General features: G+C 36.9%; 1 protein-coding gene across 1 annotated transcript; it reads left to right on the top strand.

The window, feature by feature from the left end:
- The first annotated feature begins 2702 nt into the window (after positions 1–2702).
- Positions 2703–22340, top strand: LOC307093231 (membrane cofactor protein-like). The gene is made up of 10 exons (XM_079761155.1): positions 2703–2834; positions 3859–4044; positions 4395–4494; positions 8341–8426; positions 10092–10289; positions 17896–18078; positions 18898–18945; positions 20605–20655; positions 21441–21476; positions 22004–22340. Exons 1-10 carry the CDS (start codon positions 2717–2719, stop codon positions 22066–22068), a joined length of 1071 nt encoding a protein of 356 aa, XP_079617281.1. The 5' UTR covers positions 2703–2716; the 3' UTR covers positions 22069–22340.
- The last annotated feature ends 2158 nt before the right edge of the window (positions 22341–24498 follow it).

Below are 24498 nucleotides of genomic sequence, written 5' to 3'. Positions count from 1 at the left end.
AGGGCGGGTGGGAAGAGATTAACTGAAGAACTTATATGCATATATGCATGACCCATGGACACAGATGGTGGTGTGGTGAAAGCCTGGGGCAGGGGCTGGGTTCGGGTTGGAAGGGGTCAATGGGGAGGAAAAGGGGACATCTGCAATACTTTCAACAATAAAGATAAATTAAAAAAATATATAAAAAGAATGGCTTGATGGACATCAGGTGTAGAAATTTTACTGATTGAAAGTCCCATTAAAACCCCAGTCCTTGAATCTAATCTAGTACCTATAACTAGGTTATCAAACTCCAGCCATATTTTTTCCCTACCTTTTAAATGTTCTCACAAGAACTTATTTCCAAGTCTCAAAGTAAATGAGAAAGTTTTTGAGTACATGAAACAGAATTTATTTTGTATTATTAATTATTGTATTGTTCTCCATATGAAAAACTGTAAATCTATTTTTGCCAACCCCTGTAGGTACTGTTTTCATAAATAAGTGCCAACATTGATCCACAGAACATTTCTGTTTACTACATCACTCTTTCACCACTATCCTATGTAATAAAAGGCTAATATGCAAATTGTTCCCTCGACTGGGAGTTCGACCACAGGACGGGGCCATCCATCCAAATGCCCGTGGCCCTCCCCCAGCTGGCCCCACCCCTGATGGGTCCCCCGACCCCAATTGGGGGCAGGGCCAGCTGGCCAACTGCCCGCAGCCCCTCCCCCTGGCTGGTCCAGCCTGATTGGCCCCGATTGGGGTGGGCCGGCCAGACCCCACCCATGCACAAATTCATGCACTGGGCCTCTAGTAAGACATAACAGTAATAATAATTCTCCCTCAATGAGTTTCCCATTCACTATCTCTTTAATTATACCTTTTTCAATTAAGTGTCATTATGGAGTGTCTGGATTTTAAAATCTAATATACTAGGTGGTTATTTTATATTTCACCTTCACACTTACTGTCTTTTATGCTCTCCCAGAATCTAAACATTGTCTTGCTCTGAAAGAAAGAGGAAATCTCATGATTTTTTTTAACCCATGAAGTCTTTAGTACATCTCAGATGCAGCATTGTTTAAATATACATAGTTTTGTAATTCCAGAAGATGCATTTCTTGTTATATGGAGAACTTCCATTTCCTCAGCATCCTCTCATACCTGAACCCAAATGCAATACAGATTTCATCCCCAAAATTTTATGTGCAAAGTAGACATTGATACATATGTTGGATTTAAAATTTTTTTCTATACCTGATTCCAAATGTAACATAAGGTCAATACAGAAAACTAAAAAGCACAAAAAAATTAAATATCCATAATCCTATCAACTATTAGTTAATTGTAGTATATTACCAATAATCTATTTTATGTGTTTAATATACTAATTTTGTTTTAATAAAAGGAATACCAAAAGGGGTGTATACTGATTTAGAGCCTGCTTTTCCCACATATGAATAGAGCAGTTTCTCACACTGACATTTTTTCACAGTGCTTGTTGCATGGAATTCCATCCCATAAAGTTACCTATAATCGATTCCTTAATACTTTTGCTAGACACTTAGGGTTTACATTTTTCCCCAAACACTGCACCTTTGCTCACAGCTCTGATGATTTCTGTGGGATAATCTCTAAATGGAAATGGTGGTTTGAAAGCTGTGTCCATTTGAAATCTTTTCACACACAGTATAGTTATGCTAAAAACTAAAAACTTGGAGGGTTCTGGTCCTGTCAAAATGTTCCCTCACATTGGTTGATGTTTTCATTCTTTGCCAAATAATATGAAGAAAAATGTCAACCCCTTTTGTTTGCTCTTCAGTGGCCATCACATTACTCTTTTTTAAAAATTAGTCATACAGATTTACTCACAACTCTACAAAAAGAAAAATACCTTGCTCATTCTTACGTTTTTAGCATTGTTTAAGAGATTGTTTCACCAGGAAAGTTCTTCCTATCTACTTCACTTAACTAATTCCTAACCTTCATAACGCTTATAACATTCATGGCTCCCAAGAATTTGCCCTCTCGTACACCCTCGTCTTTACCTTTTTCAAGCATGTACATGTCGTCTTCCATAAGTCATTTAGTTCCGAAATGGCACGGGCCCCAATAGGTTGAGGCCCAATATGCTGAATGGCACGTTGTTTATTAATGCACCTTCCCAGGGGTCCTCCCAAGGGAGTAGGGGCAGAGGCATTTACCTTAGGGATTGGGGGTGCAGTGGACAAACCATCTGAGTGATTTGGGAATCCAGCAGGCTTTGATGGGACTCCATAGCGGACGTTCCACCACAGCAATCTCCAGGACTGTCCCTCACAATGCCTGCTTAAAGCCAAATCTGAGCCAGGGTCCTGGCACTCCTGACCGTCCGCAGGCCCCAGGACAAAGGTGGAGCCCCACGGCTGGATGCCGGCCCACTGCCTGTGCTCTGGGTGTCTATTTTCAGATCCATGCGCTTTATTCTCCCGGCCAGCGTCCCGGAAAAGGCACAGAGGTGACGCCCCCAGCCCTTGCATCCTTTCCCGAGCTGCCAACAGACCCGGGTGGCTTAGAACCCAGCAAGGGACGAGCGCATCCCCCTCCACGGCCAAGGCACCCACTCCGTTCCCCGCCGCCCGTCCGCTCTCGGGCGGGCCCCGCCCACCCCGCCCACCCGCGCCTACCGACCGGCGATTGTTGCGTCCCGAGTCCGCGCTCCAAAAGTCGATGTTCGCTGACCTCCCGGAAAATGACGGCGCCTTGCGAGCCACGCAGGCCACCTCCCCGCCGCCCCGAGAGCCCCTTTTCTTGGTGCTTCGTGGGGGTCGTTTTAGTGACCCCAGTGCTCCTGCTCCCCACCTCCTTCGGTAGGAGCCGGGACGGGGAGGGCGCCCCCGAAGTGCACGGGCGCGGGCTGGAGAGCGGGCCCACGCGAGCCGAGGGCGTGGGAATTCTCTGGGTGGGGCGGGTGGAGGGTGGAATAGGATATGAAAGAAGAGGAATAGGGTACCTGTTTAGAGTTCGCTGGACTGGTGTCACCACCTGAAGCGAGACCAACCCAGGTTCCTCGGGGATCAGAAGAGATCTATCTTCTTTCTTAGGTCCCTTCACCTTATAGGCGAGGCCACTGCATTTTTTTGCCCTTCAGGACTTCACTTGATGTGTCTCCACCACGTTATTGTACATAATAGTCCTAACACTTTCTTAAAAAAATATTTTCAAGCCCACAGGTAAACGAAAAGAAAAGGAATTACTGCGGGGGGCGGGGGGGGGGGGAGGGGGAGGGGAAGAATAACACGGGAGAAAAAAAGACTTCTTGAAAGAGAATTGAGTTTTTTGAAATGAATTTCACAAGAAATGGGGAATGATGCATACCGATAACATGGATAGTTGTCTCTTAAATTTACTGTTGAATAAAAATTCAGCTCATGCCCTAGCCGGTTTGGCTCAGTGGATGGAGTGTTGGCCTGAGGACTGAAGGGTCCGGGTTCCATCCCGGTCAAGGGCACATGTCTAGGTGGCCAGCTCCGTGTCTCCAGTTGGGGGCCATGCAGGAGGCAGCCAATCAATGATTCCCTCTCATAATTGATGTTTCTATCCCTCCCTTCCTCTCCCTTCCTCTCTGAAATCAATAAAAATATATTTTAAAAAATTAAGAAAAAACCCCAGCTCATTCTCCAACAAACCACAAGCGAATAGAATGCTATTTAAAGCCAGTGCAGCCCACGGCCCACTCCGAGGACACTTGGTTGAAAGCAGGGAACAAGTCTTTACAATCCTGCCGAGGACCTTTGCATTTATTCTGTACTCCCCGCCTGCTGCTACACCACAGTTCCTGCTGTCAAGGAGGTTAAATATTTCATTTTTATTCTCCTATCTTCTTATTTCTAGGTCGCTGTGGTGAACCACCACTGTACCAGTCTATGAAGTTAAAGGGTACCCCTAAATCTTCCTATTTACCTGGGGAGAAAGCATTTTATGAGTGTAAACCAGGATACTATTATTCGTTTAATTATGCCCTCTATACCTTTTGTGAGAAAAATAGCACATGGTTCCCTGTTGTTGAAGCTTGTTACAGTAAGTAAACAAAACCTTTCTTTTTTGTGCGTGTGTGCTTGCTCAAAGTCTAGTGTTTCTTTCTTTTCTTAACGCATATTTGGATTCATTTTCCACGATGGCAATGATTTTCTCACGGGAAACTAGGGTTTAGATAGCAAGACAGATGTTTAGGCCGCGACAAGTCTCCCGGGAATTATTCTGTAGGCAGTTGGTTGCCTGGGTAAGTGTGAACTTCACGTTTTCCCTTATATAGCTAACTCAGGAAAATGATATTGCATGAATTGACAAGAGCAGTGTAGAATTTTTATTTCCTTTTAAATCTCTTTTGAAATTTGTATAAAAAAATGAATTTATACATTTTCTCTTAGAAAAAGCATGCCCAACCCCAAATGTGCAAAGTGGTAAAGTAGATGCCCCACAAATGGACTTTGAATTGGATAAAGAAGCTCACTTTTATTGTGATTACGGGTAAGTTGCTCCTTAGAGAAAATAAGGTAAATATTACTGATTCCATATTGTTTCCCTTACCTTCTTTTTTTTCTTTTTGTCAATATTCCCCTTTTTTGCACCCCTCCACCCAATCCCTGCCATGCCCAGGCCTTCCCCACACTATTGTCTGTGTCCATGGGTGATGCATATATGATGTTTGGTTAATTTCTTCTTGTCGTCCCCCCCCACCCTCCCCACTGAGATCTGTTATTCTTCCATGCTTCAGGACCTATTTTGTTGGTCAGTTTATTTTGTTCACTTGATGAGAACATATAGAGAACATATAGGTGAGATTCATCATGTGATATTTGTCTTTCTCTAACTGGCTTATTTCCCTTAGCACAATAGTCTCCAGGTCCATCCATGCTGTAGCAGAGTAAGAGCTCATTCTATTTTTAATTTTTTTTACAGTCGCATAGTATTCTATTGTGTAAATGTACCACAGCTTTTTTATCCACTCATCTGCTGAGGGGCACTTGGGTTGTTTCCAGATTTTAGCTATTATAAATAACGCTGCTATGAACATAAGGATGCATATATTCTTTCTGATTGGTGTTTTGGGTTTCTTATAATTTATTCCCAGAAGTGGGATTGCTGGGTCAAATGGCAGTTCCATTTTTAATGTTTGAGGAACATCCATAGTGTTCTCCACAGTGGCTGCACCTGTCTGCATTCCCACCAGCAGTGTACTAGGGTTCCCTTTTCTCCACTTCCTCACCAGCACTTGTTGTTTGTTGATTTATTATTGATGGTAGCCATTCTGACAGGTGTGAGGTGATACCTCATTGTTGTTTTAATGTGCATCTGTCTGATGATTACTGACACTTTTTATGTCTATTGGCCAATGGTATGTCCTCTTTGGAGAAGTGTCTATTCAAATTCTTTGCCCATTTTTTAATTGGATTGTTTGTCTTCCTAATGTTGAGTTGTATGAGTTCTTTATATATTTTGGAAATTAACCTCTTATCAGGTCTATCCATGGTTTTGTAATACATTTTGATATCCAATATTGTGATCCCTCTAACCTTGTTCTTCTTTCTCAAGATTGCTGTAGCTATTTGGGGTCGGTTTTTGTTCCATATAAATTTTTGGAATATTTTTTCTAGGTCTGTGAAATATGCCATTGGTATTTTAATAGAGATTGTGTTGAATCTGTAAATTGCTTTGGGTATTATGGACATTTTAATGATGTTAGTTCTTTTTTTATTAAATATATTTTATTGATTTCAGCGAGGAAGGGAGAGGGAGAGAGAGAGAGAAACATCAATGATGAGAGAGAATCATTGATTGGCTGCCTCCTTGTATACCCCACACTGGGGATTGAGCTTACAACCCGGGCATGTGCCCCCGACTGTAATCATACCTGGGACCCCTCAGTCCACAGGCTGACACTCTATCCACTGAGCCAAACCTGCTGGGGAGTTGATAATTCTTAATGATGTTAATCCATGAACACGGTATATGGTTCCACTTGTCTGTATCTCCCTCTACTTCCTTTTCCGATGTCCTGTAGTTTTCTGAGTACAGCTCTTTTACTTCTTTGGTTATTCTTTGGTAATTAATATATATATTAAATTGGTAAATGGGAAAATATATTTAGTTCATTATAGGTGTATAAAAATGCCTTTGATTTCTGGATGTTAATTTTGTATCCTGCTACTTTGCCAAATTAATTTCTTAAATCTAACTGTAGGGGTGTGTGTGTGTGGAGTCTAGGGTTTTCTATGTACAATATCATGTCATCTGTGAGTAATTACTGTTTTACTTCCTCCAATTTAGAAGCCTTTTATAACTTCTTGTGTGATCACTGTGGCTAGGACTTCTAATACTATCCTATATAATAAAGAGCTAATATGCTAATTAGACTGAACAGCCAAACAACTGTCCTGACGACCATCCGGATGAAGCAGGGGCTGTGAGGACCGGCCTGGGCTGCAAGGGGCTGCGAGGGCCAGCTGGGGCTGTGAGGGCCGAGCCCCTTGCACAAATTTCGTGCATCAGGCCTCTAGTGTTGAATAAGAGTGGTGAAAGCACACATCCCTGTCTTGTTCCTGATCTTAAAGGAAACACTTCCAGTTTTTGCCCATTGAGCATGATGTTGGCTGTTGGTTTGTCATATATGGCCTTTATTATGTTGAGGTATGATTCCTTTCTTCCTTTGCTGAGAGTTTTTATCATAAATGGGTGCTGAATGTTGTCGAGTGTTTTTTTCTGCATCTATTGATATGATCATGTGATTTTTAATCTTTTACTTTGCTTATGTGCTATATCACATTTATTGATTTTTGAATATTGAACAAATCTTGCATCCCCAAAATTAATCCCACTTGGTAATGTGTATGATCTTTTCAATGTATTGCTGGATCCTATTTGCTAATATTTTGTTGAGGATTTAGGTATCTACTAGTATGTTTATCAGGGATATTGACTTGTAATTTTCTTTGTAGTGTCTTATCTGGTTTTGGGATTAGCATAATGCTGGCCTTATAAAAAGAGCATGAAAGTCTTCCCTCCTATTGAATTTTTATTTTTATTGATTTCAGAAAGGAAGGGAGAGGGAGATAGAGAAACATCAATGATGAAGGAAAATCTTTGATTGGCTGCCTCCTGCACATGACCCCGCTGGGGATTGAACCCACAACCCGGGCATATGCTCTGGCCAGGAATTGAACCGTGTGGTTGTAGGTCAACGCTCAACCACTGATCCAAACCAGCCAAGCCTCTTGAATTTTTTGGAATAGTTTGAGGAGGCTGAGTGTTAATTCTTCTTTAAAAGTTTGCTAAAACTTGCTTATGAAGCCATCCATCCTAGGACTTTTTGTTGCTGTGAGGTTTTTTGTTTGTTTGTTTGTTTTTTACTGTTTCAATTTTATTAGTTGTTATTGTCTATTCAGGTTTTTTGCTTCTTCCTGACTGAGTTTTGGAAGATTGTATGTTTCTAGGAACTTGTCCATTTCACTCAGGTTGTCCAGCTTGTTGACACGTAGTTGTTTGAAGTATTTTCTTACAATCCTTTGTATTTCTGTGAAGTCAGTTGTTACTTACCCTCTTTCCTTTCTGATTTTACTTATTTGGGTCCTCTCTCATTTTTTCTTGATAAGTCTGGCTAAAGGTTCACCAATCTTGTTTATCTTTTCAAAGAGCCAGCTCTTGGTTTCTTTGATCACATATATATATATTTCTATGTCATTTATTTCCACCCTGATCTTTATTATTTCCTTCCTTCTATTGACTCAGGGCTTCCCTTGTCCTCTTTCTAATTCTTTTAGTTGGAGTGTTAGATTATTTATTTTAGCTTTTTCTTGTTTCTTGGGGTAGGCCTATAATGCTATGAACGTCCCTCTCAGGACTGCTTTCACTGTGTCCCAGAGGTTTTGGATTGTTGTGGGTTAATTTTCATTTGTTTCCAGGAAGTTTTTTATTTCTTTCTTGATCTCATTTGTAACCCATTCGTTGTTTAGTAACATGTTATTTAGTCTCCATGTGTTTGTCTGTTTTTGATGCCATTGTGATCGAGATGATGTTTGGTATTTTTCCAATCTTCTTGAATTTGTTAAGACTTATTTTGTGTCCTAACATGTGGTCTATCTTTGAGAAAGATCCATGTGCACTTGAGAAGAATATATATTCTGCAGCTTTGGGAATGAAATGTCCTGTAAATACCAATTAAATCCATCTGATTTGGTGTGTCATTTAAGGCTGCCATTTCTTTGTTGATTTTTTTTTTGTCTGTATTGCAGAAAACAACTATATGAAAATTTCCTCTTTATTATGTACATCTTGTTAACTGGTAAAGAGAACAGTAACTTTTTTTTCCCCATTTAGTTTTTACTTAAAAGGTGAACCAATTCTAACTTGTAAACTTTCTGGAGACAAGGTGCTTTGGGACCATGATATACCAACCTGTGAAAGTAAGTAAATTTTCACTTTAGAATTTAGACCAGCCATTCTCAATATTTTTGGCCTGGGGACCCACTTATGCTGATTTTTTTTTAAAAAAGTAAACTATCGTTGACATACAATAGTATATTAGTTTCATGCATACAACATAGTGATTCAACATTTATGTGTACAATATTATCACTGTGATAAGTCTAGTAACCATTTGTCAGCATATAAATGTATTATGTTGTTAGTGAATATGTTCCCTGTGCTGCACATTACATCCTATTGACCTATTCATTTTATAACTGGAAGTCTGTTTCTCTTGTTTCCCTTCTTCATATTTAGCCATCCTCCCAGCCCCCTTTACTCTGTAGCCATCAGTTTGTTCTGCGTATCTATGACTCTATTTCTGTTTTGTTTGGTTTGTTTTCTTATTTTAGATTCCACATATAAATGAAATCTTATGGTATTTCCTTTCTCTGTATGACTTATTTCATTTAGCATAATACCCTCTAGGTCTATCAGTCTCGTTGCAAATGACAAGATTTCATTCTTCTTTATGGCTGAGTACTATTCCATTGCATGTAGATGTACATCTGTGTATTATGTAAGTGTATACATAGATATATATATCTCATACCTGTTTTATCCACTCATCTATTGATGGACACTTAGGCTGTTTCTATCCCTTGGCTATTGTAATTAATGCTGCAATGAACCTGGGGGTGTATATATCTTTTTGAATTAGTGTTTTTGTTTTCTTTCAGTAAATACCCACAGTGACATGGGATTATTAGGTTGTATGGTACTTCTATTTTTAATATTTTGAGGAACCTCACAACTGTTTCCAAAGTGGCTGCACCAATTTACAGCCTCACCAACCGTGCAAGAGCGCCCCCTTTTGTCCACATTCTTTCCAACACTGTTGTTTGCCCTTTATGTTTTAAAATTAACAAAGATCTCAAAGAGTTTTGCTTTATGTGGGGTATGCCTATTAACATTCATTATATCATAATTAAAACTGAGAAGTTTCTAAAACAATTATTTATTTTTAAAAACAGTAAATTCAATACGTATTAAAATACGCAGCATATTTTTTATAAAAAATAAAAAATGCCCCAAACAGTTAGAATAGTGACATTGTTTTACATTTTTATAAATGTCTTCAAAATCTGGCTTAAAGGAAGACACTTAGATTCACTCTATTGTGAAATAACACATTTTGTAGCATCTGGAAAATTTCACTGTACTCATAAGGTTCAAAGTAAAAAAAAAACACAAAAAACCAGTATCAGTATAATTGTGGAGCAATGACCTGGCAAGTAGATATGTTTATATACTTATAAATTATAAAGCATTTCTCAACTAGCAGTGAATTTCATCTTTAATCATATCCTTTAATTTTCAGCAACTCTTATGACGACTAGAACAAAACTTAACATAGGATTATAGATAAATATAGGTATTTCATATAGATATTTAAATAAAATTGGTTTTCTTTTGAAAGTTCATTTCTATATGATTTGACTTTGGGGTAATAACACTTTCTCATAGAGACATTCGAAATGGATATTGGATTCACAACTAGACTGTAGAAATCAAATGTTAGTGCATTTATTTTACTAAATCTTGTCTTACTCTCTACATTTTTCCTTTTTCTTCTCATTTCCTCTTTTTCCCCTCTTTTTAAGAGATTTTTTGTGAAGCACCTGGAAAAATAAGTAATGGAAAATACACGAATAGCTGGAAGGAGGTATTTGAATTTAATGAAGTAGTGACTTATACTTGTGATCCTTCAAATGGACCTCAGGAGTATTCACTTATTGGAGAGAGCAAGCTTACTTGTTTTGGGCCTAGCAAATGGAGTAGTGACCCTCCTCAATGTAAAGGTAATGATATTTCCTTCTTCGTTGGTAAATACAGTGAAAAACTTTGTAGAGCGTTTTACCTATAAGTAAGCTAACAGTCATATGTGCTTCCTCCTCCTGTTAAATTGCATTTTAATTTAATTTATTATATGTCAAGTTGAATCAAAAATAGTTCCAGTTGTAGAATTCCCCGCCCCCAACATGCTCTTGGCACTCCAGTTTATACAATGTGAACTACTGTGTAAATGTATAAGTTAGGATTTTGTCTTTGCTTGGAAAAACAAAAAGCAACACACAATGGCTTAAAATTAAGACTTTTTTATGTTAAATCATCCAAGAGATATAGCAATAGGTAGTGGCAGAGTAAATTGTAAAAGGCTAACTCTTACTGACTTGGGAAAACAATGTTTAAGGCACTAGAGAGTAACCAAAAGCCGGGCGGGGGTAGGGGGGCAATGAAGGGCATTTGACTTTTGTAGGAAAAGGACCACTGAATACCAACGAAATATTTACTCCTTACTAGTGTGTATGGAATGTTCTATAAGGTAGACCATATTCTGGGAAATAAGATAATTTTTTAAAATTTAAAATAATTGAAACAGAGTACATTCTCTGGTCATAATGAAATAAATTTAGAGTCAAACAGAGATAATTTTTAAAATCTCCAAATTCAGTCATATATCTCATAATGACATTTCAGTCAGTGATGGGCTATATATACGATGATGGTCTCATTAGGTTATAATGGAGCTAAAAAATTGCTATCACCTAGAAACTCCTGTCAGAGCTGTTAGAATGTTATAGCACAACACAGTATTCATGTGTTTGTGATGATGCTGATGTAAACAAACCTACTGCGCTGTCAATAAGAGCTATATTGTAAGTATAGCTCTTACAATAAAAATAGTAGGCTACACCATCTAGGATTTTGCAAGTACACTCTATGATGTCTACAATTCTCAGAACATTATCCATGTTGTCAAGCAGTGCATGACCGGTATTTGACAACCATGTAAAACAAATATCTAACCATTGAGTCAAAGAACAAATCACAAGAAAAATTATAAAGTGTTTTGAATTCAATAAAAAATGAAAACACAACATATCAAAATATCAACATTTGTGTGACACAGCAAAAGCACTGTTTAGAGAAAAATTTATAGTGTAACATACAGTAGAAAACACATCTCAAATCAATAATATGGAAACTTTCACCTTAAAAAACTAAGAAAGAAGAGCAAATTAAACTTAAAACAAGGAAACAGGGGATAATAAAGCTAAAAATCAATAAAATTGAAAAGATATAATACAGAAAAATCAATGAAACTAATATCTGGTTCTTGGAGAAGATTGATAAAATCGATATACCTATAACTAGAAAGACAAGTAAAAAGATGATATTTATTATTTATCAAGAATGAGCCCAGCTGGTGTGGCTCAGTGGTTGAATGGTCAATCCAGGAATCAAGAGGTCTACGGTTGGATTCCAAGTCAGGGTACATGCCTGGATTGTGGGCTCGATCCCCCATAAGGGGTGTGAGGAGGCAGCCAATTGATCATCATTGTTTCTATCTCTCTATCCCTCATCCTTCCTCTCTCTCTAAAAATAAATAAAAAACATATTTTTTTAAAAAGAATGAAAACAAACACAAATCTAAATATCCCGTAGTTGTAAGTAATAACAAACAATAAGGAAATATTATAAAAAACTTTATGCCTATACATTTGACAACTTAAATGAAATGGACAAATTCCTGGAAAGAAACAAATTACTGGTGTTCACTGGTAGATGAATGGATAAAGAAAAGGTGATACACACACACACACACAATGGAATCTTAGCAATAAGCAGGAATAAAATCTTGCCATTTGCGACAACGTGAGTGGGCCCAGAAGGTATTATATAAGTAAAATTAGAAAGAAAAAGACAAATTTCATGATTTTACTTATATGTGAAATCTAAAACAACACAACAAATTCACAAACCAAACAGAAACAGACCCATATTCATAGAGAACAGGTAATGGTTGCAAAAGGGGAGAGGAGTGAGTGGAGGGGTGGGTGAAAAGAAAACACTGAATGTGATGAGATTGACCTTGAATCTTCACTCAAATGTTTCAGTAAAACACTTTTAACCTTGGGAACATTTTTAAAAAAGACTGCAACTTCTAAACCCTGCTCTGTCACTTAGTTGGGTGACCTGGGCTAAGTTTATTTCTCTCTCTACAGCTCAGTTTTCTTGTTAGTAGAATGATAGTAGCCCAACAAGGTGGTCCTCCAATAAAACACTTTTTAAAGACACAAAATACCCAAACTACTGAAAGATATAGATAACCCGTATACTATATTTCCCACAATGAGAACTGCAAACCCAGAAGCGCTACCTGGGGAATTCTATCAAACATTTTAGTAATAAACAATAGCATCTCTACACAAACTTCAAGAAATATAAGAGAAGGGAACACTTCTCAACTTATTTCATAAGGACAACATTAGTATGTTACCAAAACCACACAAAAACATTACAAGAAAATTACAAACAATAGCCTTAATAAATATAGAACCAAAACTTCTAAAGAAAATATCAACAAATCAAATCCTGCCATATATAACACTAATAAAGCATCATAACCAATTAGGATTTATCCCATAAATGCAAGATTGGTTCAAATTCAAAAATTAACCAGTGTAATTTACAATATCAAGAAATTGAAAAAAATAGAACAACATATGATCATCTTATTAGATGCCCACAAAAAGCAATTGACAGAACTCATCATCTTTCATGATAAGACTTCTGAGAAAACTAGGAATAGAAGAGAACTCAGTATCTCAACCTGATAAAAGGCATTTACAAAAGTCTCACAGCTTACGTTTTTCTTATTGGCAAAAGACTAATTTATTTTCTCCCAAGGTGGGAATAAGGACGTATATTCACTCTCACCACTCTATTCAGCATGGTTGTTTCTACAAGACAACAAAAGAAATAGGCATTCATATATGAAAGGAAGCTATAAAATATTATCTTCACTTATGATACTTCCAAAAACTTTAGTTTTAGCAAGGTTGCAAAATACTAGATCAACCTGCAGAAATCAATTGTACACTAAGAGTATACCAGCAGAAATTGAAATTTTAAAATTGTTGTTTAGAACACCTCCAAAACACAAAATACTTGCATATAAATCTGTCAATATATGTGAAAAGACTTGAATGCTAAAAACTGCTAAATCTAATAAAGGAAATTAAGAAAGATCTTAATATATGAATGGACATACATTGGTCATCAATTGAAAGACTTGTATAATAAAAATATCAATTCTCTGTTTTTGATCTATAAATTCAGCACAATCAAAAAAAAAAAGAGCCCAGCATAACTTTTTGTAAATTGAAAAACTGATCCTAAAATGTATATGTAATGACAAAAAAACTAGAATAGTCAAAACAATTTTGAGCATAGTTGAAGGATGCTCTACCTGCTGTTGGGTTTATAGAAAGCAAACTAAAAAGGCATATAATCAAAACAGTGTGGTATTTGTAAAAGGATAGCTATATAGAGCAATGGAACAAAATAGTGAGTCCAGAATTAGACCCTTGCAAATATGTCCGGTTGATTTTCATATCACGTATACAAACAATTCAGTGGAAAATGATAATCTTTCCAAAAATGGCACAGGCACAGTTGGATTTCCATTTTGGGGAAAGAAAAAAAAAAGAATCAGAACTTATGTTACCACCATGCTTAAAATGGGTCATATACTTAACATGTAAAACCTAAAACTGTAAGACTTTTTTAAGAAAACTTAGGAAATATTTGTGAGCTGGCCAAAGATGTCTTAAATACAGCCATTAAAGCATGATTCTTATTTTTACTTTTTTAATTTTTTTATTACTTAAAGTATTACATATGTCTCCTTTTTCCATGATTGCCCCCTCCCACAACTCCCACCCCCCAGGACAAGCCCCCACCGCCCCAGTGTCCATGTCCATTGGTTATGCTAATATGCATGCACACAAGTCCTTTGGTTAATCTCTTACTCCCCTCCCTTGCCTTCTCTCTGAGGTTGGACGGTCTGTTCAGTATTACATTGTCTCTGGATCTATTTTTGTTCATCAGTTTATGTTGTTCATTATATCCCACATATGAGTGAGATCATGTGATATTTATCTTTCTCTGTCTGGCTTATTTCGCTTAGCATAATGCTCTTCAGCTCCATTCATGCTGTTGCAAATGGTAAAAGTTCCTTCTTTTTAATAGCAGCGTAGTATTCCATTGTGTAGGTGTACCACAGTTTTTTAATCCACTCATCTGCTGATGGGCACTTAGGCTGTTTCCAAATCTTAGCTATGGTGAATTGTGCTGCTATGAACATAGGGGTGCATGTATCCTTTCTGATTGGTGTTTCTGTTTTCTTGGGATATATTCCTAGAAGTGAGATTACTGGGTCAAATGGGTGTTCCATTTTTAATTTTTTGAGAATTCTCCATACTGTTTTCCACAGTGGCTGCACCAGTTTGCATTCCCACCAGCAGTGCATGAGAGTTCCTTTTTCTCCACATCCTCTTCAGGACTTGTCGTTTGTTGATTTGTTGATGATAGCCATTCTGACAGGTCTGAGATGGTACCTCATTCTTGTTTTGATTTGCATCTCTCGGATGGTTAGTGACTTTGAGCATGTTTTCATATGTCTCTAGGCCTTCTGTATATCCTCTTTCTAAAAGTGTCTATTTAGGTCCTTTGCCCATTTTTTAATTGGATTGTTTATCTTCCTTCTTTTAAGCTGTATGAGTTCCCTGTAAATGTTGGAGATTAAACCCTTATCAGAAATAACATTGGCAAATATGTTCTTGCATGCAGTGGGCTTTCTTGTTTTGTTGATGGTTTCTTTTGCTGTGCAGAAGTTTTTATTTTGATGTAGTCCCATTTGTTTATTTTCTCCTTAGTTTCCTTTGCCCTAGGAGCTGTATTGGTCACCTAAAAGCCTGTATGAAAATATTCCTTGCCACCTTAGTTGTAATCGTCCACACTGGAAACTACCACATGTTCTTCAACTGATAAATGGATGAACAGCTGTGGTACATACATACAGTTGTATAAATACACAGCTATAAAAAGGAGCAAGATCCTGAATTATGCAACCACAGGAATGAAACTCAAATGTCTTTTTCTTAGTGAAATAAGCCATTCGCAGAAGGATAGGATCCCATTCATGATCTTCTGGAAAAGTAACGTAACAGAGATTAAAACAGAGCAGTGGTTGGCTGATTGGTGCAGGGACTGGAGGTTGATCACACAAGGCATGAGAAAGTATTGGGAGATAATGCAACTTTTCTATGTCTTTATTATGGTGGTAATTACATAATTATTTGCATTTGTCAAAACTAATGTAGCTGCGCCTTGGCTGGTGTGACTGACTCAGTTGGTTGAGCCTCATCCTATGTACCAAAAGGTTGCTGGTTCAATTCCTGGTCAGAGCACATGCCTAGGTTGCTCAGTCCCCAGTAGGGGCTGTGCAGGAGACAGCTGATAGATGTTTCTCACATCAATGTTTCTCTCTCTCTCTTCCTCTCCTTTCCTCTCTCTCTAAAATCAATTAGAACAGATTCTTAAAAACCTAATATACTTGTGCAATTAGAAAAGTGAATTTCACAAGATGTAAATTATATAAATTATGTCCAGTAAGCTTAATATAAAAGAAAATCATTAGGTGGAATGAACAGCAGATTGACCCAACAGTGAAAACATCAGTGAACCTAAAGTTGTGACAAAGCAAATCTAACACGATTTGAAAAGAAAGAATGTGAAGAGAGAAAATTACAGAACTGCAGGAGAGTACCAAGCAGTTAAACATGCATGTAACTTCAGTTTCAGAAAGAAAGGAGAGAGAATAATGTAGAAAATTATTTGAATAAATACAGACCAAAAAACATTGAACAGGAAAGAAATATTTCATTTGCCCCACCCCTCTAAGTAAGAATGACAGCTAATTTCTCTTAAGGAACTGTGACAACTAGAAGACAATAAAATTGGATAATGTGCTGAAAGAAAAATAAAACATCCTACAAATCTCTGTCAATGAGAAATCTTCAAAACTGAAGGTGAAATAAAAAACATTTTCAGAAAAAAAAAAATCTAAGAGAATTGTCATTACCTCACCTGCACTGCAAAATTTGCTAAAGGAAGTATTTCAGGCTGAAGGGAAGAGAGACCTGACGGAAATTCAGATCCATAGGTGAGGAGAAAGCCCACTCTTCTGGTTTAAAAGGCTGTGCATAATGGGCCCTTTATGTATTGCTCAGATTTAATCTTATAAAATGTTCTCTGGTACTTACTACCCAGCTCAGTGGTGTGTGTGTGTGTGTGTGTGTGTGTGTGTGTGTGTGTGTGTGTGTTTCCAAATTCTTCCAAACCCATTACTGGATTCTGAAATCAATCTAGAAGGTCATGACCAGCACTTTCCTTCTTGAGAAATAGAGTAGAATGGGAAATACCAGAGTACACTAGTATGAAGTCTAAGTATTAACTATTAACTTTATCTCAGCCCTGTGTGCTTATGTAATGGGTTTACAACCTAAGAAAAAAATTTAATCTCTGGGTTGCAGTCTAATATATTCGGAAAACATGGCCCTAACTTCATTGGCCTTTCTATTTCTTGAATATTCCAGATCATATATGTGCTCGCCACCTGAGAACTTTTCCTTTGCATATCTTTGCATGGCTAGCTTCTTTGAAGCTTTTAAATTTCACCCCAACTATTTCCTTCCTACAAGAGTTTTCTAAAAAGACAAGGTATAATAATCAGTGTCAACATGAACTTTAAAAAAATCTCTAGAGCTAGAGTATCAAAAGTTGCATTTGAATATACTCAGAATTTATATCTGGTAGACTTTTTTCAAACTTTGCAGTAGAAAAAAAAATGTATGGCCCTAGCTCAGTGGTCGGCAAACTCATTAGTCAACAGAGCCAAATATCAACAGTACAACGATTGAAATTTCTTTTGAGAGCCAAATTTTTTAAACTTAAACTTCTTCTAACGCCACTTCTTCAAAATAGACTCGCCCAGGCCGTGGTATTTTGTGGAAGAGCCACACTCAAGGGGCCAAAGAGCCGCATGTGGCTTGCGAGCTGCAGTTTGCCGACAACTGCCCTAGCTGGTTTGGCTCAGTGGATAGAGCGTCGGCCTGTGGACTGAAGGGTTCTGGGTTTGATTCTGGTCAAGGGCACATACCTTGGTTGCAGGCTCTTCCCCAGCCCTGGCCCTGGTTAGGGCTCGTGCAGGAGGCAATCAGTCTATGTATTTCTCTCACATCGATATTTGTTTCTGTCTTTCCCTCTCTCTTCCACTCTCTCTAAAAATCAATGGAGAAATATTTTCAGGTGAGGATTAAAAAAAATGTATGAAACCAATAAACTATATTGACTGTTCCAGGTGGGAAAAAGTTATCAGATTTCTCTGAATCTGTTTACCTGGAATGAAAATGCACAAAAAAGTCTTTTAAAAAATATTTATATCTTGCCTTTCACTCCTTGTCTCTTTCCACTGAAAATTTCTACTTTGCGCTATTTTTTTTCTGGTACTATGGTAAAACAACTTTCTGTTAATGCTGAAATTTCTTTACTTTTTAGTGGTCCAGTGTAAACCGCCAGGACTCAAACATGGAAAAGCAGTATCAGAAATGAAAAAAAAGTTTTCCTACCAAGATAAGGTTGCATTTGAATGCCTGAAGGGTTTCTACCTTAATGGCAGCAACCCCGTGTTCTGTGGTGGAAGCAGTACTTGGGAGCCTGCGATGCCCAAGTGTATTAAAGGTACATATTACATCATTTTCCTTCTTGTTTTGTAAGGTTTTATTTCTTTGACATTAAATATCAATGATAAAGAATAACTGGAAAGATGCACTTTTAGTAATTATCTTTTCATATCCATGACAGATGTATGACATGAAGTTCATATAGACTTTTGCTGTTGTGATTTTGTATGTGTTCATGGGGTTCTTAGCACATTCTGTACATCACATAGGTCTGTAAGTTCCTCTTGTTCAGTACTTTTATGGTATGGTTAGCAACCACTTTCTCCAGGATAAATGGAATGAATCATGGGAATTTTTACCTAAATCAGAATGAAAGTCCTAATTCACACAAATGAAAAGAAGGTGATAATTTCCAAATGATTGATCCTACATTGTTATGTTTTTCAATGTCAAAGCCTCCTATTTCGAGTCATTCATGTTTAGTAACATCCTATTTAAATTCATGTTATGTACACTAATTTGTAACTTTTAGTAATAAGAGGGGGAAGAACATACGTATAGCCATTTTAGTTGTTATTCTCACCGATGCTAAAATTACTTGCCATAGTCAGATATAAACAGGCATGTACACGTGGGCAAGTTACTTAAACTTCAAAAGTATTTACTTACATGTAAAATGATTTAATGTCTTCCTAACTGGGTGATAATACAGCTTAAATTGGTTGCACTTAAACCACTTAGCACTATGCAAAGTTTGGAAAGTATGCATATTTTTAATTTTGAGGAATAGCTAATCTTTCTAGAAAAATCAAAAATCAAATTAAATCCATAATTTTATTGATAAGACTGATGAATGAAATAAAATTTATTTCTCCAGATTCCAAGTCTACTCCTCCAGCCAAGCCACCAGTCGCAAGATATCTAGGTTCAGTAACATTTTTTTAAATTTTAATGTTTCCCTCCCATCACTATTTATTCCTTCTATGCCCTCTTCCCCCTCCCCCTCCACCTCCACCCACTCCCCTACCCCTCTCCATCACCACACTCTTGTCCATGTCCATGAGTTCTCTCTCTCTTTTTTGTTTTTTGCTCAATCCCTCCACCTTCTCCCCTTTGCGCTGCCCCCGTCCGGTACCCTGCCCCTAACCGGAGCTGTCCACCTGCTCTCTATCTATGAGTCTGCCACTGTTGTGCTTGGTGGTTTATTTTGTTCATTAACTCTTTATCCTCCTTATATTGTTAAGAACTTTGTCGGCTGATGGGTGAAAAGTCATGTCTTGTTTTAATTTGCATTTATTTAATTATTAATGAGGCTAAACCGTTTTTTTCTACATTCATTTACTCAGATCCTTTGCTCAGTTTTCTGTTGGGTTTCTAAAATATTATTTTTGTTAATTGTGAGAACTTAATATAAATTAAAGACCTTTTAATATATAGTGAACATGTTTTTCCAGATTTTTATGGCCTAATTTTATTAGTTCATTTTCTTTTTAGATTTTATTGGATATAGATTTCTTTTTATAACTTAATTATGAGGAGTATACAAATGTATTTTTATAAATTTTCAAATATTACAAAAGGATACAGAGTAAAAAAAAATAGTTCATCTCTTTCTCTAGTCCATTGTCTGAGTTAATCACGGTTCATAATTTAAGTGTCTTTTTATCCATTTCATATAAGGACACATCATGTTCTTATATGACTGGTTATACATATTTTGCCTTTTTTTCATTTTTCTTAGCCAAAAATAGACTCATGTTGTTCATATTTTTCTAAAACTCTCACATTTTATACTAACTATCTTAGATTGAGGCTGTATCTAGATTTATCCCCATCCTTTTTAGTGACAACTTTAATATATACCACATTTTATTTAGCTACTCTTCTATAATGGACAGATATATATGCAGAAGAGTTGAATGTATTGAACTATTCCCCAATGGCTCTGAGAATTGTGTCGTTCTTATAAAAGCTTTAAGTCTTCAAAATTATATAAACATTTCAACCATGGGTACTGATTTCATTTTTTTTTGCATTTAAATCATTGATATATCTGAACTTCATTATGGAATATGGAATCAGATTGGTTTCTTCTCCACTTCACCCACCCCCATTCAGCGGCTAAGTTGCACCATCTATGGAATGGATTGTCTTCTCTCCAACTGTTTTATCACGCACCACACTCATAAATATTCTAAATTCATAGGCGCTCTGGTCTCCCACAGAAGTTGCACCATCTTACATTCCCACCAGCAATGCACAAAGATCCTAATTTCTTTACCTATTTGCCAACACACGTTCTTTTCTGTTTGTTTTTTTTTTTATTTATAATAGCCATCCTAATACCTGGTAGGTAAAATATGTGACATAGTGTCTCATTGTGATTTTTATTTGTATTTCCCCAGTGATTAGTGATGTGTGGACATCTTTTTATGCACTTATTCCCCATTTGTATCTATTCTGTGGAGAAATGTCATTCAAGTTCTTTGCTCAGTTTTGAATTGAGTTGAGATTTTTTGTTTTTGATATTTAGGAGTTTAATCTTTCCTTTTTTTTTTTTTTAACATTTCAATTTTTTTTCTAGGCTATCCCAACTTTCGTGAATTATCATCATCTGAAGAGATTGTGGAATTAGGTATTAGTTTCTTTCTTCTTCTTTTTTAAAATCCTAAACCGAGGATATTTTTTCATTGATTTTTTTTTTGGAGAGTGGAAGAGAGAGGCAAAGATAGAGAGAAATACCAATGTGAAACACATCCATTGGTTGCCTGCTGCAGGAGCCCAGACCAGGGCCTGGACCGGGGAGGAGCCTGCAACCGAGGTACGGGCCCTTGACCAGAATCAAACCTAGGACCCTTTGGTCCACTGGCCGACGCTCTATTCACTGAGCCAAACCTGCTAGGGCATTAGTTTAGTTCTTAATAATTCTTTATTATGAGACCTTAGAGTTCTACATGAATATATTATGTTCCGATTATTTGTAGTTAGAGGAAAAACAAGATGTCAAAGATTCTTAGGACTAGATGACATTTATAGTTCCTTTACTATTGCAGATACCATAACAAATGTGATAGAATGTATAGACACAGGCAAGTAATTTTCTTTAATCTTGAGAATTCTAGTTGTCCTATGAACCTTTACTAAATAACCTGGTGTGGTAACTAAAGCACAAAACAATGGCAAGTGAGGTTCCTATAAGAGTTTCACAAGGCACATCCTATAGTCGGAATCTATTTGAAGTGTTCTTTGAGCAAAGCGATTGGGATGTCCTAGCAATCATGCTAATACTAGAATGATACTTTTTTCTGTAGTTTTTAAATGATCAGATCAAAAGTAAAAACAAACAAACAAAATACCCTGCTATTTGAGACCCATACATACTCAATATCTTTAAAACTACTTTTCTTTTTTTTTTCTCAGAACCAGGAACCATTGCTCTATTTAGTCTTTCTATATGTAAGTATCTCACACTTGAAAACCATTGAAATCAAAATATTACATTCTTTTCCATTACATAGAGTGCATTCTTTTCTGGTGATTTTTCAGTTTTTATAGGTTTTATAGCTTGAAATTAAGTAAACCAGTGTAGAAAAAACTGACCTTTCGTATGATATACACCTTTTGTTGGTGATTGTATATTCATTTATATAGTATTCTATATGTCTACTTAGTAACAAACCCTAAATAATACTTTTTTCCCCCCAAGATGATTAGTCATATTGACTTTGCATCTCAAATATGCTTCAGGTAATTTTCTAAACTAAACTGGACATTTCTCTGACTTACTGTGGACTATTTAAGTGATTCCAGGGAATTGCACTTAGATAGTGAAGAGTCCAGATGGAATATAAATGTATATGTGCTTAAAAAAATAACACTTTTGAGCACTGAAATGTAACTGACAGTAACTTCTTCTTCTAGAGTTTGAATCTTGGAAAGTATTTTTCAGAGTTACATGTCATTTATTTTCTGATTTCTTACAGTTGTTGGCGTTGCAGTAATTTTAATCTGTATGTACAAGTGTCTTCACAGAGAGGAGAAAGAGTAAATTAAACTTTTATTCTCATTTATTGGTCCTTCTCACTCTTGACATACTTTTGTGCTGCTTTTCTTTGTATTGCTTACCATCTATTTTTTAAATGTGCTACATTAGTGTGCCATCTGCAGTAAATTTCTTTACTAAAATCCGTTTCAGTTGCTTTTAGCATAAAATAAAAAATATATTTTATTGCAACAAGAATAATCTGTGCATAATAATTTAGTTATTATGACCGTAAGAAAGTTTTTTTGTGAGGTTTGAGGTTTAACTTCTGCAGCAAATCATGGACCATGATGGGGCCTTCCCAATTCAAGATATGCCCTATTTTCTAAAATGAGCTAGTGGCCAGGATTACATTTCAAATAGTTCACTGTGGAGACTTTAAGGTATGGTCACTGGAATTTTTAGGATGAAAACTTCCATTTGTCTGAATAACAGGAATTTGTAAGAAGCTATGCAGATGTCGTATTCAAATGGCCAATTTGATTTCATTTAGAATATTTATTTATACAAGTTAAACTGGGAAATTAGAAGCAACACTATTTGATTTCCCTCTCATGTTCTCTTAATTTTTCTAGGCGGTAGTAAACTGATGGGCTAAAGTTAAAGGTACAGAGAGGGGTAATGTTTACAAGGTACCTCATTAACTTTATTTGCCATTTTATTTGTAAAAATGGAAAAGCACCTGACCAGGTGACACTGTTGATTGGAGTGTAGTCCCATACGTAGGTTTGATTCTTGGTTAGGGCATGTGCCTGTGTTGCTGGTTCGATCCCAAATCTGGGCACATATGGAAGGCAACCAACAGATGTTTCTCTCTTCTCTTCTCTTCTCTTCTCTTCTCTTCTCTTCTCTTCTCTTCTCTTCTCTTCTCTTCTCTTCTCTCCTCTCCTCTCCTCTCCTCTCCTCTCCTCTCCTCTCCTCTCCTCCCCTCCCCTCCCCTCCCCTCCCCTCCCCTCCCCTCCCCTCCCCTCTCTCTTTCTCTCCCTCTCTCTCTCTCTCCTTCCCTCCCTTGTTCTCCTTCTCTTTCTCCCTTTCACAACCAATAAAAACATATCCTCGGATGAGGATTAAAAAAACAAGAAAAGGCTAGGCTTACAATCGAAAAAAAAGTATACAAATACATATCTCCTAAGGAGAATAGGGATTTTAAACTTTGACCAAACACATTTTAATGAAATAATTAACAATTTAATGAAAAACTTTGAGTAAATCCTGGAGCATAAGCCAAGATTATGCTTTGAAATTTCTGATATTCAGTAATTCTTCATAGCTTCGAAACACCTTTGAAAGCAAACATAATTTTAAAAATGTTGGTATATATGGTTTTATGACATTTACTTAAAATTTAAAAACCAAAATGAAAGCCAACCATTTTTATTTGGGATTAAAGAATTGCCATTCACACAGCACAAGTTCAGGCAGAAACCCATATAGTATCCCAGTGATTGGGTGAAGATGAAGGGGTTTTATGAGAATAAAAGAAGAAAGAATTCCTGTTGGCCCTGAAAGGCGGATGTACTCTTTACCAATGCACGGTTGGTTACTGATTATATCTTCAAATAGAGAGTCCATAGTGATCAGATCCGGTCAGGATCTGCAACCCCGCTGGCTTTACAAACATTTGTTTATGAGACACTGTTGCTTTGGCTTAGACAAAAGTAGTTTTGCCCGGTTCAAACTTCCAAAGGTTCAAGGAGCAAGACATGCAAGGATGTTTCTCTAGAACAGCTGCTCTGGCTCCACTTATAAATCGCTTCACTTACGTCAGCTTTCACAATGATTTCTTTTCTTTTTTAAAAAAAATATATTTTATTGATTTTTTTACAGAGAGGAAGGGAGAGGGATAGAGATTAGAAACAACGATGAGAGAGAAACATCGATCAGCTGCCTCCTGCACACCCCCTACTGGGGATGTGCCCACAACCAAGGTACATGCCCTTGACCGGAATTGAACCTGGGACCTTTCAGTCCGAAGACTGACACTCTATCCACTGAGCCAAACAGGTTAGGATTGATTTCTTTTCCTTTTATATTTATCATCTGGTTTGGGCTTTGTAAAAAAGTGTGTTTTTCACTCATGAAGAGTTCAAACTTTTTTTTTCTATTATTGGCTATCTTTTAAAAATACCCAGAATGCTTTCATTTGCATCTTAAGTCTTAAATTTATGGAAAACTTCATATGTTTGTTTATATTTCAATCACTAGTATATTTTAAGTTACATATACACAACAGTGTGCATAGGAAATACTATCAGCTGGATATTTTTTACAAGTCCAAAGATTTGGTTAGTGTAGACAAAAGTGGATTCTATGGAATGTAACCTCATAGAGTGATCTGGTCATAATTTCTTCACTGGGCAGGTCACGGTGAGTAGTCATACCCACACACACAACTATTTTTTGGTGAAGGTTTTACCTTTGTCTTAAGGAATCTCT

The sequence above is a fragment of the Cnephaeus nilssonii genome, assembly GCF_951640355.1.
Source record: "Cnephaeus nilssonii genome assembly, chromosome: 21".
In the NCBI taxonomy this organism is placed as follows: domain Eukaryota; kingdom Metazoa; phylum Chordata; class Mammalia; order Chiroptera; family Vespertilionidae; genus Cnephaeus; species Cnephaeus nilssonii.
This window is presented reverse-complemented; position numbering and strand designations above follow the sequence as displayed.

Excerpts from the sequence above, each read along its gene's own strand:
- LOC307093231 (XM_079761155.1), top strand. The coding sequence starts at position 2,717 with ATGACGGCGCCTTGCGAGCCACGCAGGCCACCTCCCCGCCGCCCCGAG. Across the intron at positions 10,290-17,895 it reads TGACCCTCCTCAATGTAAAG|TGGTCCAGTGTAAACCGCCA; the intron begins GTAATGATATTT and ends TTTACTTTTTAG. Across the intron at positions 21,477-22,003 it reads TCTATTTAGTCTTTCTATAT|TTGTTGGCGTTGCAGTAATT; the intron begins GTAAGTATCTCA and ends GATTTCTTACAG.